The 16,172-nt window shown below is 35.9% G+C and overlaps 1 protein-coding gene across 1 annotated transcript; it reads left to right on the top strand.

Moving 5' to 3' along the window:
• Positions 1–340: 340 nt before the first annotated feature.
• LOC144433002 (uncharacterized) lies at positions 341–1,476 on the top strand. The gene is made up of 2 exons (XM_078121315.1): positions 341–578; positions 887–1,476. The coding sequence occupies exons 1-2, from the start codon at positions 341–343 to the stop codon at positions 1,474–1,476; spliced, it is 828 nt and encodes a 275-aa protein (XP_077977441.1).
• Positions 1,477–16,172: the final 14,696 nt, after the last annotated feature.

Raw genomic sequence — 16,172 nt, 5'->3', positions numbered from 1 at the left:
AAATCCAGTTCTCATTGCCCACACTGATAAAACGACGTTCTGATCACAGGCGTTTCTATAGAATGATGACCAGAAACTTGCATTCAATATGGTATTGAAGACATTATCTGACTACATACACAAACCAGATACATTTGCAAAATTAAGACTTATTGTTGCAGGAACAGCGGGCTCAGGAAAGTCACACCTTATTAAATGTTTAATTACAACAATCAGTTTAATTTTTAAATAAAATAAATCAGTTCAAGTGCTTTGTCCAACTGGTAACAGTGCAAACATAATTTCTGGTGTAACTTTACATAGCTTTCTAAAAATTCCCACAATCTTCAAAGGTAAGGATATGAAACCACCAGATGGTTTGATGGGTGAGGGCTTGCAAAAGAACTGTCAGGGTGTAAAAGTTCTTCACTTTGATGAAAGGTCACGTATAGGGGCTACAACCTTAGGATGGGCAGATTATTTATGTCGTTGTGGATTTAATAAGGATGAGTCGTGGGGAGGCCTACCAGTGGTAGTGTTATTTGGTGATGACATTCAGTTACCCCCAGTTTTAGATTCACCAGTGTACATAAGTAAAGGTAAAACACCAGCTGCTATGAGATGAGTGTTAGTGTGGAAAGAATTTAAAGATGCTGTTACCCTAAATACTATTGTCAGACAGAGTGCAAGTGAAGAGCACTTCAAACAAGTATTCAGTTCTTTGCGGACATATACAACAACACCTGCACAAGCCCAGTGGTTACAGAAGTTCCAATAGAACGACCTTAAAATATCATATGGTAATGAGTTGCTGGAACGAATGAATAAAGATGGTCTCTTTATTTTCCCAAGTCATGCAGCAGAATATGAGCATAATATACACAGGTTGCTTGAATTAAATCAGCAGGTACCAACATTGCTAAGATAAATGCAGTCTGTAAAGGTTCACATGTTGGCACTGTTCCCTGTGCTAGGGGTTCAGGTCTACAAAAGGTTCTGTTTCTTTGCAAAGGTGCTAAAGTTTCACTGAGTGCAAATTTGTCTGTTAAATATGGCTTATTCAATAGAGCAGTTGGGAAGGTAATTGACATCATATCTGTTAATGGCAGAAAACCATCAGTTGATCAGCCAGAGTTTCCAACGTACTCAGGTCCACCCTTTCTTGAAGAGAATACAAAAGTGGTTCCAATTATACCAATTGAAAGAAGGGTTGAGTGTTATTGTAGATGTTGTAAAAGGAAACAGATACCATTGCGGTTAGGTTGGGCTACAACTATACATAGTTGTCAGGGTTTTACTGTTGGAGAAAACCAACCAAATAGATACATTGTTATAAATCCTGGTACAAAACAATTTGAGTTAAGAAATCCTGGTGCAATGTTTGTATCTTTATCACGTGCAAAGCCTGCTGGCTCCTTTTACCATGATCCTGATTTTGCCTGGAATCCTTCAGTTTTGGTAAATGAAGACAGACTATGTTTTGCACCAAAAACATAAACAATCTTTGCAAGATCTAAGGAAGTAGAAAGACTTGCTCAACTTTCAGAAAAACAAACAAACAGAAATACCAATATCTTCATTCAATTTCATTACTTAGTGATACATTGCACCTAAATACATTTGCAAGGAATTAGAAAAAATAACATTTGTCATAGTACACTTACCTGGCCTAGATGATATTTTCTATACATTCAATATATGCCTTGTGGCATATATTCATATTCATATTCATTTTTATTGACGAATTCTTTTTAAAAAGAACATTGCCAAAACAAGGACTTTTACATACAATTACAAAGAAACATCGTTAAACTTTACATGTTACAAAAAAACCAGAAAGACACATTTATACATATGGCTGAAAGTAAAAAATAAATAAATACCAAAAAAGTTGTTGTTTTTTTTTCTTCAAAAAATCAAATGTCAATATTCAGTACCTTTATGTAGTTGAGGGGGTGTAATATTTTGCTAGCTGTAGTGTAGCGTTACTGTTTTTCATAAGAAAATTAAATTTTCTGATTTCGGCCATACTTGTAAAGTTTGGGTTTAATATAGTTAGTGTGTTATATAAATTGTTTCTATTGTGTTGGTAGTATGGGCAAATCATAACATAATGCATTTCATCTTCTATTATACTCATTTGACATTTTCTATATATTCTATCTTCAAGTTTCATCTTTTAATGTCTTCATTTCTCAATCATGAGATTATGATTACTTATTCTTAATTTACATATACATTTTCTATATTCAGGATTTTTAATATCTTGCAAATACTTTTCCATTTTAAATTCAGTTTTAAATTTACAATATGTGCGCAGTTTATTGTTCCCTCTGTTAGAGGGCCTATCTGCTCTCACTTCTTGTTTCCACTTCCATATATATTCTGAATCACATTTATCAATTAATTTAAGTAAAGTGTGTGGAGAATTATTATTCCAAAAATTCTTGAGGTTTTCAATCCCACTTATTTTCTGAATATTGGTTGCCCAAGTTGTTTTATTATCTGTGTTATACATTACAACCTCATGTATAAGACTGTTTTCTTTTTAGTGCAGACTCTTTTCCAGTACTTTATAATCATATTATTAATAAAACTTGACAGAGGACGTCTGCCAAGTTCCCCTGTTACAGCAAAGTTACTTGCTGATTGATTAACATGGAGTAGCATCTTACATAATTTAATGTTTTAATTTCTCAATTGGAGTCCTATCACTGTACTTTTCTACTCCCCAAATTTCACATCCATATATATTCTGAATCACATTTATCTATTGATTTATGTAAAGTTTGTCCGCGAGACTTTAGGTAAAGTGTAACTTTTCAAAAGACACTATTGACGTCAAACAAGCAATGTAATATGTGCTATAGTCTTAATTCTACGCATTGTGTGCCCAAATGACAAATAATTGCTCGAAACAGGGTTGTAAACTTCAAATCTAAATTCTCCACCCCTCCTACAGAATGGTTCATTCCAGTATACGCACCTCACGATCAAGTGAGAAGTCGTGCATGCCTGAACTGAAGTGTATATGGGACGATTTTTGACAGAGTCAGTCGTCAATAAAAACGACAATACTCTTTTTAAAATTATCACATTTTGAAAGGGAAAGTACTTTGTGGTTCATTTATGGAGTTTTGTTTTTGTACGATCAATATTGGTGGTAAAATTACAGCGTCAAAATTGCTGATGTGGTAATGCACGACAAGTGAGTTTCAGCGCGAGGACGCCATCTTAAATCCTCTTATTTCGCGGGCGATTTTCCACAGCAAGTAACAACACAGGACGTTCTTGGTACTCACTAAAATCACGCTTCAAACCCACTATAAAAGTGTGATGTTTTCAGATAACATGCAACTTGTGATTAATTCTATATTGTCGTGCAATTTGGAGTGACAGTGAACCAGAATGAAGACAACTTGCGTAAGAAGGCATGCGGTTGAAGTTATGCAGGAGCAGTCTCACTGCCGACTGTGAATCGACCAAACTTTGTTTATTGGCCGACTGTTCACATGTACAGTTAAACGTCATGAACATGTCTTGCCATTTCCAAAATGCAAATATTTGGCAAGTGAAAATAATTAAAATAATTACAACTTTAATTTGGCTTCAGACTTTGCATTATGTTTTGCGTATCTTTCCCCGTTTTACATGTAAATCCAAAAAGGTTCTCTCCAGTCATGTCAGTGATCATACCGGGGCTGCTTTGAGTACGAGCAAAGTGAGGCATGTTGAGGTATTTTGTTGAGAATTATTAATATTGCGAAATGTCAAGTACAAGGTTTAAATACAATGGAATGATGAAAAAAAATGGCCGAGTCTGCTGACAGGCGCCGGTCACAAGAAACTCCGTAAATTAAAATATCAGACGATGTATGTATTAATCGCCATCTTAATTTCCGTACGGCGACAATCTCAAGTACCCGGATGTACAAGGGACTAATCCGGAAGCAAGTCGTTGTCAGCCATACGTTACAGTGGTAACATCGTCCGAGAAATCGCTGCGTTCAGAGTGTCATTATTCACAGAATTGTTGTTTTCGAGTGAAAACCCGTCTTGAATTGTATAACTCTAACAAATGAAGACATGTCAAGTTATATTTTGAAAGTTGTATCGCTAGTTTGAGACGATTTTCTCACGTACTAATACAATAGTACTATCGAGGCTTACTTGGACTTGGACCTTACTCCAGTTCATCGGGAAGTTTAGCCAGTTCGATAAATCTTTCTGGTTTAGTTTACAACACTTTTGATCACGCAGATTTTGTTGTTGTGATGAAAAGAAATAAAAAAAGATCACTTCAACCATTTCGTCGTGTTTTCTTTATGAAAGGTAATCGAACATGAACGAGTGTTACCACTCTAACGTATGGCTGAGAATGACTCTCTTCCGGGATGGGGTACTTGGGATTGTCGCCGTACGGAAGCTAAGATGGCGATTAATACATTTCTTCCCTATATATATCTACTACAACTAGTACAAGTTGAATGTTGTTGACTTGGCAAATTTGTTAGAAAATTGAAATTCAAATTGCCTCAAAATTATTTTAGATCCCTAGCTTATTTCATTCATCATTAACAGTTTCCAGGGTTGAAGCTGTAAGACACTGGAATTATTTATAGCCAACCTCAAAATCCTCTTTTTTTTCTTTTGTGTGCATTTCCCAGTCATTTTTTTTCAGAGATTTTGTGCAATTTTTCATAACAGTAGATATTTGTTATAAAATGGTGACTATGGTATAAAAGTACAATACATTACCAACTTCTGTGTAAAATGTGTTTTATAGTGAGACATCATATGAAACCAGTAACCACTTTATTACATCGCTAAAACAAAACTGCATAGTGAAGAACTGAACCACTTTTACATGTCACCAAAATAAAAAATAAAAAAAAACAAAAAAATCAGCGGAGCTATTCTGACCGATATGTCGCTTGTTTTTCCAAACATTCCATAATATCGTATACGGTGTAGTAAAGATACAACTAGTTCTTTTATATATGTACCTCGTTTTGTTTATTTTATTTCATTTTCCATTTATTTCCCAGGCATACGCTGACTGTATACACATACAAAATCCTGTTCAACATGGTGGAAACTTACGAAATAGTATTGCCTATTATGCTTGTTGGCGGTCTCCTCATTGGTCTGTTTATTTACTTCGCCTGTGGAAGTGAGGCAGTGTTGAATGGTTTGTGTTGTTTATGTCACGTAGCCCGAAATGCTCCTGCAATTACCGGTGTCTGTTGAAAACCACTTTCGCCTGTTTTTATGCTCGTCGTGCTATTCTTTCACAGCATCTCCAGTGTATATTAGCTTTCAAATGTACTACCAAATATATTCCAACCACTGCAATCAACAACAACAACAACAACAACAACAACAACAACAACAACATCAAAAACAACTGGAGCAGCAGCAACAACAGCAACAACATCAACAACAACAACAGCAGCAACAACAACAGCAACAACAACAACGTATATACCAGAGCTAAAAGTTTAACATCCAATGTATTTGATAAATACTTTTATTGTTGTTTTGTTCTCTTTACTGTGGTAGTAATCAACTACTTCCGATATCCTACTTCAATCCGTCCAGCTACAGACATGTACTGATCTTATTTTTATCATTTTACTTCAGAGAATTTCTCTGAAAGTAAACTGCAATTAACAATTCACTAACAGTTAACACTTGTATATTGTACGCCGGTATAACTACATTCAATACAAACCAAGCAAGCCTGAATAGTATCATGATATTCAGTGAAATCCAATTAGAAAGCGGAATTACTCAATACTGCAGTTGTAAAAGATAGGCTTGGAAATACAAATATTATTTGTTCTTCTGTGTTGGATTTGAATATAATTGAAATATAAATCAATTTTTAAGATATGCGAACCTTTTTATCAACATTTGTTATACCAAATCGTACAGAATCTGAATGTCACATTCATATAATATTACATACTTAGTAATTACTAAAACGCATTACTTATGACAATGATAGAATTATGACGTTGAATAATATTTATTATTAGACTGATAATAGGCAGGCAGACAGATGGATATTGAAAGAGTTGTCTCATGTCCTTGAAATCTGTTAAACAAGTGTGAGACAGATGTCACCCTATATTCTGTAGTAATGAATGCAATGCAATCTATACTTTGCAGAATACAGAGGACATGAGAAAAATAATTTAAAATACAAATGGTCTATCTAATAAGATGGAGTAACTAACACTAGTTAGGTATTTTTATACACTTGTCTGCGGCCCTTATAGGACATAAATTCACCACCTCTTGTGAGAAATCCAAAGAGATCCATCAGCTTCGTTTCATATATATATATATATATATATATATATATATATATATATATATATATATATATATATATATATATATATATATATATTTTTGGTAGTACTGGAACTCTTTCTTGGTTGTAACTCGGAGTTTCACGCATAGTGCGATCATCATACAACTCAGTTGAGTTGTCTGATGATCGCACAATGCGTGAAAATCCGAGTTACAACCAAGAAAGAGTTCCAGTACTACCAAAACTATTACGCTCTGCCACTGCGGTATAGTGCACTGTCTTAGCAGATTGATACTCATCGAGTTATATATATATATATATATATATATATATATATATATATATATATATATATATATATATATATATATATATATATATATATATATATATACCCAAAATACACAAGTTATGGTACGGAGCCGTTACTCAGAGTTTCACGCTTGAATGCGATCTTCGGACGACTAAATTTTAACTGAAATTCAAGTGATAGAATTCGAACTCGCAGAAGAACTGGTACCCGGATGTGATGCGCGTTGAGGTTTGACATGGTGGAATGAAAGAATGTATTTGTTTTCATGGCGGCACTTTGAAATCAGTTCTGATCGTTTATTAAGGAGTCCTGATTTATTTGCACTGATGATAAACATCTTCTCTGTAAGACACAGGTTGCACCTTTTTGTTGCATTAGAGTAGGCGGCTGCATGGGCAAAGATAGCCCAGTTGATGGAATACTGGTGGCCCGACTCCTTTATTTTCCAGACACACTTTGAAAGTTCAGTACAATTTCCATATTTGTTATTGGCGAAAGAACACTTGTGGTTGCCGTAACGCGTTTTGAAGCTGTTTTCTGTTGAGCCAATGCATGATTTGGTATCTCTGTTTATTTTGACCTGGGCCCTGTAGACGATATTATCTGATCGGCATTTCCCATCAAGGGGCAAGTTGATTTATCACGACAGTTGCATGTCCCTATGGGAGCTTCATTTCCGCGTTTAAGGATCATAGTATTGTGAGCTTTGATGTTGGAAGCCATGTTATTTATACAACTGTGGCTCACTTTCACATTCCCTTTGTTGAAATTTTATGTAACTTGAGCTCCTTATATATATATAGAGAGAGAGAGAGAGAGAGAGAGAGAGAGAGAGAGAGAGAGAGAGAGAGAGAGAGAGAGAGAGAGAGAGAGAGAGAGAGAGAGAGAGAGAGAGAGAGAGTTTCATTCTTCTTTCGCCATAATGATTATGATGATGATGATGATGATGATGTGTAGTCAGAATTATGGGTACTGTGCTTACAAAAAATTATCAATCTATCAAGTGAACCATTGAGATGATATGACCTCCCAAGGTAGAGTTTCAGCTTCTGGTTGTGAGATTCTATCCTGTTGTTGGTGTTGTTACCTAGAGTTGGTAGTGTCTTTCTGTAGTAACGAACCCACATTTCCCACATTTCTTTGCAATTATCCCAGTTATCTGGAAAATATGAAGAGAAAGAGCATAATGTTAGTAGTCCACTGTATTTTTCTAAATATATCTTTGGTGAATTAGCGTATACCATAGCAACAATTGTCTTCATTATGACTGACTTTGATTGTTTTTTAATTTCAAAGTCGCTCACCTTTTTCTTGAGATATTTCATCACATGAAATGTGCACAGCAATACAACAGCACAGCTGATATTTCAGTGAAATCTTTGTCTAGAAAGACTATCTTTACTTTACTGAGATCATTCTTGGAACTGATATGCTCAAACAATGTATGGATGATGTCTTTCTTTTCATTTTTAACAAATGCATAGAGAACAGCTTTACCTTTACCTTGCCCATCTTCAACAAGAAATGGATACAGGGGATAGCCTTCAACATTTACCTTATATGTACCATCTATGAAAAGAACTTCTGGGTAACGATTAAACACACCTTCATTTCACTAGTTTGAAAAAATAGAATTTCTAGTTCATTAATATTTGACATTTCAACAATAGTAGTGGCATTTGCATCTTCTTCTTGGAGCTTGATCAGTCTGTCAACAATTTTTTGTCCTTCACTTCTTCCACCTGCAACAGTTTCAGCCATTCTCTGTTTAATGTTATGAATGTCCTTAGAAAGGACAACTTTGCTAGTTTGTTCTGAAACAAAATTTTTTATATTTCTCATATTGACATTTAGTTTAAGCAATTCTTCAACTCTTTTGGTATCTTCTTCATCGAGCTTCCTGTTTTCATGATACCAACCAATTGCCTGTGGATTAATGGGGTGATTATGTTTGACATTTAGAACTGTTATTTTATAGTGTTTAGAATCATCAAAAACAAGCCGTAGCTTTGATTATTGGTTTGCCATAGTGTTTGCATGTAAATGTGATGTCACTGAAAGGAAAGTGTTCAGGGTTAGAGGTTCCTTTGTTACGATGACTTGCTGACACTTTCATTGGATGGTAGTTATCTTTGCACCACTTATAACAAATCTGAAATTCAGGATAAGTTGAAAATGTCGATCCCAATAAAATACCATTGCTACCACCTACTTGTTTGGAAAAAGAGACATGATGATTAGCTATGTTTACTTTGTCCTTAGATTTCCTGGAAGTACTACCAAGACGAGTGTCCACAACAGAACTTATCAAAGCATCATTTTTGTTTGGTAATCTCTTATTTTTCTGAGTAGCAACATATTGTTCACTGGTATGTTCTTCATCAATCTGTTTAAAATCCGATGTAGATGTCGGCTAATCGTGCATTGCTATCTTACCATCGTTATTTAGCTTGAATTGACCTTCGTAGTAGATGTTTACGTTTTTAGCCTGATCGCCTCCTCTACGGTAGAGGAGGCGATCAGGCTAAAAACGTAAACATCTACTACGAAGGTCAATTCAAGCTAAATAACGATGGTAAGATAGCAATGCACGATTAGCCGACATCTACATCGGATTTTAATCAGATTGGTTCTTCATTTGCCTGTCTGCAAAATAAATGACAATCATTATCTTGCTCTGCTTCTGAAACTACAACATTATCATTAATTTCATCCCTTCTTTCAGCTTTTCTTGGTAATAAAACAACATCATTTGTTAAAGTTATCTTCAATTTACGTGCTACATTACAAAAATGAAGCTAAAAATGCAGCACCATAGCGATTAAGACGGAGACCATCTATTGCCAAGAGCCGTCTTCCAGCATCCAACTCCGTACTGAAATGATAAATAGAATCAATGTAAGTGACATCTGCTACATTTTCCCCCAGATTCCTGAAAAGAATATTTAGTGGCAAAACAAAGTTGTAATTCACATCATCTATGAATCCAGGTGGAAAATCAACAAAAACACTACTATCCCTATACAGAACAGAAGAGAGAGCAACATGGGTGTTGGGTGAAACAGATTTCACCTGGTCATAAAAAACGCTTCACCTTTTCAGCAACTGCACTAGGACTTTCACCATAGTTATTAATGCCTGCATGAAAAATAATTAGGTTAAATTGGTGCACTATGTCAGCGACATACTCAAATATCTGCTCCACTCGTTTCCCTGGGAAAGACAAGACAACTGGACTAAAACCATCAATACAGGATACATGGTTGTGAATGTACTTTACCATTGAGTCTCACCTACAATAAGACAGGAGAAGTTACATGAACTTGCCATTATGATAGCAAAGTAGACTGAAATTTCGAATGTAGATTATGAAATTTTGAATTGTATGAATTTACTAGAATCTCGAGAACAGTGTGTTGATATCTCTGGAAAGCTCACAACGGTTTGGGTAAGGTGCAAATAATACAATGGAATCACAGCTAGAGACGACTAGTATGGTACTAAGTCAGATCTATAGATGAATGAAAGATTGTGACACAAGTTAGACCTTATATACACTTTTTACTGATATGAATTGCTAATTACATGACTGCATGAAATGGATAAATCAATTAACAGATAATGCAATTAATAGTGTTAAAACAATGCACATGGGGAATGGCCGACAATAACATGTTGATATTAGATCTCACCGTACTAAACCTTGATAAAAGTACCTGTGACCGTCGATCTATTGTGCGATTAACACACATTAAACACAAACCGCGACACATGCTTCAAAAGCTTCTAGCTGCTGTGTGAATCTATCGGCCCCCGCGACAGTTTCACATGTTTTTGATACAATGTAAAGTCATTGCGAAAAAGAGACGGGGTCGTTTGATTGTACATCATAAAGAACATAACATAGAACGAGCTGCAGCAACCAATTCACGCAACTTTCTGTTCGGAAACCACCGTCATTCTCTTTCGACGTTCTTCTGTTCAAGGGTCAGAACTACCGACTTTACCCACTTCACGCTCTTTACCACATTGCATTGTAACATATGTGTTAGCTGTCACGATTCGACGTTTAACTTGCGCGGCCGGGTGTACATGCTTGTCTACACACTCATTGAGGTCTTGAACAGTGATTTTCAAGAACAACAACGTCAAAAATAGCCTAGAAACTTCCCCTCCTACTGTGGATCTGTGCAAAACGGTCGAATAGTTTTATATTGTCTTTTTTTCAGGTGATGTCATCAGTTTCCTCACTCACTATTTCTTGCGAGACTTCTCAATTTTTGCGATTTTATTATTATTTTTTCTCGAATACGTAAAAAAAGTAGGTGGGGTCGGGTAACCGGAACCAAACAACTTTTTTTATTTGGCCTTATTCTAAATGTGGAAATATTATTAACGGCTTGACTCTTGGTAGTAAACCTTACATGTTACTGTAGGTAATTGATATCATTCCCCAATATTTTTCTTCGTGCAGCCAAGGAAAAATACGGCTGACCTAAGGGGCCTTGTCACTAAGAGTCGCTAGACGAGTAATGACAAAACACTCAGGTGACGAGTATCTCACGGTTGAATGAAGAAAATATTGGAGAATAACATAATTATACCAGAGCCTGTGATATCAAAGAAATATCGGGCAATTTTGAATGTTTTGACTCATATTTCGAACACAGCAGAACCAGTTGTCGTGACCGTCGTAGAACGACCCGGATATAAATTCTATATTTATTTGCATCGTTTAACTTGGCTTGTGCATGGGATGATAAGATATGTCCGAGGCTAAAACTGTAGTCAAACGTTGTAACATTGTATGTGTTCAACTAGTTCTATTACTTTGATCAAGAAAACTTCAAACCAAGGTCAGTTTAAAGACAAAACCTTCAAGGTCACCATGAAAATGTCTGAAATAGGTCAAAACGACACAGAGCCAATTCTACACTTTATATTCATTGCACATACTATTATTTATACATTATTTAGCCAAGTCTTGTCATTGTACTATTTTATTCGAAGGGCCCTGGATAAGAGTGACTTCGGGCAACTGGGCTACCCTCTTTAAGGTTTATTGGTTGATTGATATTGTTGCTGATATATGTAAATTAGGGCTAAATATGAGAGATCAAGCGGTAGGCTGCAATATACGTCGTATCATCCCGCCCTCAACGACCTTCTTTTTATCAAAAACTGGTTGGAATCTATTGAACATTGCTCTGCTTGATAAATACATGAACAGCTTCCGTATCTTACAGACCAGTGAAGTGGCTGAATTTATGTTAGGATAAATTGTCTTCATATACATTTATTTAATGTTCATGACTGTGTGTGTAATCATAATATTTGTTTTCAATTCGTCAAGTGTAGATCCTTGGTACACTAAACATATTTATTCACACAGTATATACTTTTTAGTTTAAAGGTTGTATCCAGGCATCAAGTGATACATGTATCATTTGCATGCATGTCGTGCAATTATTTTCACTTGAAGTTGAACAGCTCTGTTAAAAAATGTCATATACCCGCCAAATAGAGGTGGATACTATTGCAGAAACCAGGGAGACAACTTTAAGATAGAGGCAAACTAACGCTGTTGTGATAACAAATGGGGGTGATAGTCGTGCCGTCCTTGTGCAGATATAATAACCCTGTAATCGAAATAGTGTGAACACTTAAAGTCCCCGAAAATGAACAATTCACCCTCAAAGAAGTCATCATAGCTGCTACCCTACTGTGAGTACAAGTAAACAAGTTACATCCATTCAGTAGCTTATATTAACATATCACAACAATACTACCATTGCAGGAATTATTTAGAAACGCCTGTGATCAGAACATCGTTTTATCAGTGGTGGACAATGAAAAATGCCTTTGAAAGTGCCGAAAATTGTCTACTTGTTATCACTGTCAAACTGACAAACATCGATACAAAACAAGAGCGGGCCCCTCTGATGTAGGTTCACTCGACTCTCGTATCAGTTTGTCTATAGCTATGAAAGTTAGTCGCTCGCCAAAGTCTGTGGTCTGTCTGGTCATAAAATTATGAAGTTTCAGTGTATTGATTAAGTTCAGTTGTTTGGTTTGTTGTTGTCGTCGTCGTCGTCGTCGTCGTCGTCGTCGTCGCTGTTGTTGTTGTTGTTGTTGTTGCTGTTGTTTGTTTGTTTGTTTGTTTTGTTTTGTTTTGGTTTTGGGTTGTTTTTTATGGGGGGTAGGGGGTTGGGTGGAGCGCCAACAACCATGATCCCACAAAAAGACAATACAACAAAATACATATACAAGTTCATCATGGATTTCTCAGTTTTATAGAGGACCTTTCCCTTTTCAAACCTTCCACACAAACGATGTCTGGCTGATTTAAAATCCCTGGAGGCGGACCGCCATGACAACAACGGCTCATTTCACCAATTTCACAAAATTTTATCCACACATTCTTTACTATAGTGTCGCGGACAGACATTCTCTCCGCTACTTTTGAAAAACCTAAGTAGTGGACACATTCCAGTTGTATCCACAAACTTCCAATTTTGTAACTATTTGTTGACGATAGTCTTCACTTTTTTTCCCGTATAACTGTGTAGAACTGGGCAAGTACGTGACAATAGGATTTGACGGCATGAAGTACAGTGATGTTATTCGAGGTCCAGATAACACTAATGAATATCTAAGATATTTTGTTGAGGGCGCTGAAGCTTATACTGTTGACGGACAACCAGCCCTAGTACCTGGCGACACAGTTGTAGTTGACAATGCACCTATACACGTTATGAAGGTGAACTACTTTTGACCAATTTGGCTTGAGGACATTGGGATTGAACTTGCATTTTTACCGAGGTACTCCCCAGAACTCAATCCTATTGAGGAGGCTTTTAACAAATTGAAAACAATTTTATTGCAAGATTTCTACCACCCCATTATAAATGACAGTGTCGCAGTGGCTGTATATGAGGCTATCACAACCATCACTGCTCATGATACGATTGAGTTTGCAGAAATACCAATTACCTTGTAATTTAAGATGTGTACATGAACCCTCTAGTTCACGAAAGACGCTGACGTATTTATTTATTTAGTGTTAAAAACTAATTTTTAAGCGATGTTGAAAGTAATGAATAAATATTTGTCTGGAAGGAAGCCCCATGTTTTCTGATGTTATTCAGTGCAGACTGGAATATTGCGAGTGTACTGTGTGAGTTTAATATCTTGCTGCGTGTTGTGGCCATGCATAGCTGAGAGAAAATTTGCTTGCTCGTTGCAATCAGAAGAATGAGCCAAGTTTCATGTAATAACATGATCTCCAGTGCACTTATTGTACTAGTATAACTTGTCAAAGAATACATGTACTGAATGCAGATTTAAAATATTGCATAAACCTACTAATGATCGAATGCGACTTTTAGCGACAAATTCAAAAATAATCTATAAGCGTTCACTTGAATTTTATGTTGCAACTTTTATAGACATAAACAAACTGATCAGAGAGTCGCGTCAACCTACATCAGACAGACCCGGTGTTGTTTTTGTATCGATGTTTTGTCAGTTCCTAGTGATAAGGAGTATACTCTTCTAGGCACCTCCAAAGCCAGTTTTCATTGTCCACCACTGATAAAACAACGTTCCGATCTCAGGCGTTTCTAAATAACTCCTGCAATGGTAGTAGTTTTAGTTTTGTGTCCCGTTAACTGAGTGTCCATTGTCTCCTACTGCTAAGCACAATCGGGCTGGTTATCTAGTGCCGTCTAACTGAATTGACGTAAACAAAACTCTCCTCCATTACAACCATGCTATATGTGTTCAGCTTGAAATGCGTTTACCTCGCAAGCAAAGACAACAACCTAAAACTTGCCAAATCATCAGCTTTGATAAATGGATATGCCATGTACAGTTTTCTGGCGAATTCTCTCGTTTCGTGTGTAGAATGATTTCACATTTAAAAAGAAATATAGGTATAATGCTGAGATCATATAAGTTAATGTATAAATGATTCAATTATGGTATAGCATGGTATAGTATATGGTATACAAAAAGTATGTTGTCATGGCTACAATTCTTTCTGAACCGACTGGCATTTCAATCCATATACCCAACTCGTTCCATGTGAATAGAATCATATAATGCTAGTATTTTAACATCACGATCTAAAATCCCACGTCTTTGTTTCAACATATAATGCATTAGTGGTTAAAAGCAGCCGAATTGTATTAACTGAGAACTAGAAAACACGTGTCGAAACAATAAAGTATACACCACCATTCTATTTACAATATATGTGGGAAATCTTTTGTGAATAGGGCTGTCGAAATATGAATCACTGGAAATATTTTGTTACACTGCTCCCGTAAAATAGAGATTTGGTTGACATTTATAAGATATAAGTTAATGTATAAATGATCCAATGACGGTATTGCTGTATAGTGAAGAGAACAAAAATACACATGTATTTGTTTAGGTGATGAATATATGTGATTTTAAGTGCTTATCAAATTACAACGATTTGCCAAAGGGTATGATAACTTTGCTGGGAACGCATCAATATTTTTTATGAACGAGACAACATTAGAAGTAATTGAACATAAGATATTATTAAAGATGACCAGTCATGTTATCCCCACTGAGTCAGCACACACATAATTAGTTACTAAGACATACACAAAGCAACTAAAAGTTTGATGTAGCCCCAAAACTTTTCTCAACATCTACATCTGTGTATATCTTAGTACCTGACTGTGTGTGTGCTACTATTGTGTCACTCAGTGGGATGATTGGTCAGTTTTGATAAGGATCTCATATCGAATTACTTCTAATCAAGTTCTAATGTTGCGTCGCTCATTAAAAAAACACTGTGTTGCCTCACTCATAAAAAAACGAATGTGTCCCCAGCAAAGTGTTCATACTATTTGGCAAACCACTGTAATATACATTACATACCTCTTAGAGTTTTTTTTCTATAGAACCCCTGTAAAAGTGGAACTGGAGGGAAGTTGATAGAAGTTAGAAGACATACATATACCTCATGTATATAGCTGAAGGGTGAAAACATAATCTCAGACAAGCAGGGTTTAACACACTTATATTTTGGTTACCATGGCAACAACATAATGTGAGCACCATATTATACTTGCATTTACTACTTTGAGTAAGATGGACTAATGCGTCGGTATTTTTTCATACAATACAGTCTTGTAGGCTTGACATGTAAGATTACAAGGCACTCATTCCACCATCGATAGAATTACAAAGATGTTATAGGTCCCCGTCTTTTATGCCAATACATTGTTTTCGTAAGCAATCTTTTCAGTTACCATCTTGTTTAGCGCATATGGATATATTCAATCTCTGTTTCCACAGCAACCCTGATTGCACGATAGAAACGTCATAATCGCATGGTAAGAGGACAAGTGATTCGTATATACAAACGAAACAACGTTCAATTCGGTCTAATGACACCGTGTTCCCTAATTGAATTATCCATATGAGATTTCTACTGGGGTTCTTGAAGCAAAAGATCAGATGTTCCAAAATCTACGAAATTCAAACAGAGCATCAATTAATAAGATGGAACACTTGACG

The sequence above is a fragment of the Glandiceps talaboti genome, chromosome 3 (genome assembly GCF_964340395.1).
Source record: "Glandiceps talaboti chromosome 3, keGlaTala1.1, whole genome shotgun sequence".
In the NCBI taxonomy this organism is placed as follows: domain Eukaryota; kingdom Metazoa; phylum Hemichordata; class Enteropneusta; family Spengelidae; genus Glandiceps; species Glandiceps talaboti.
Note: the sequence above shows the minus strand (reverse complement) of the source record. Positions and strands in the feature narration are given on the sequence as shown.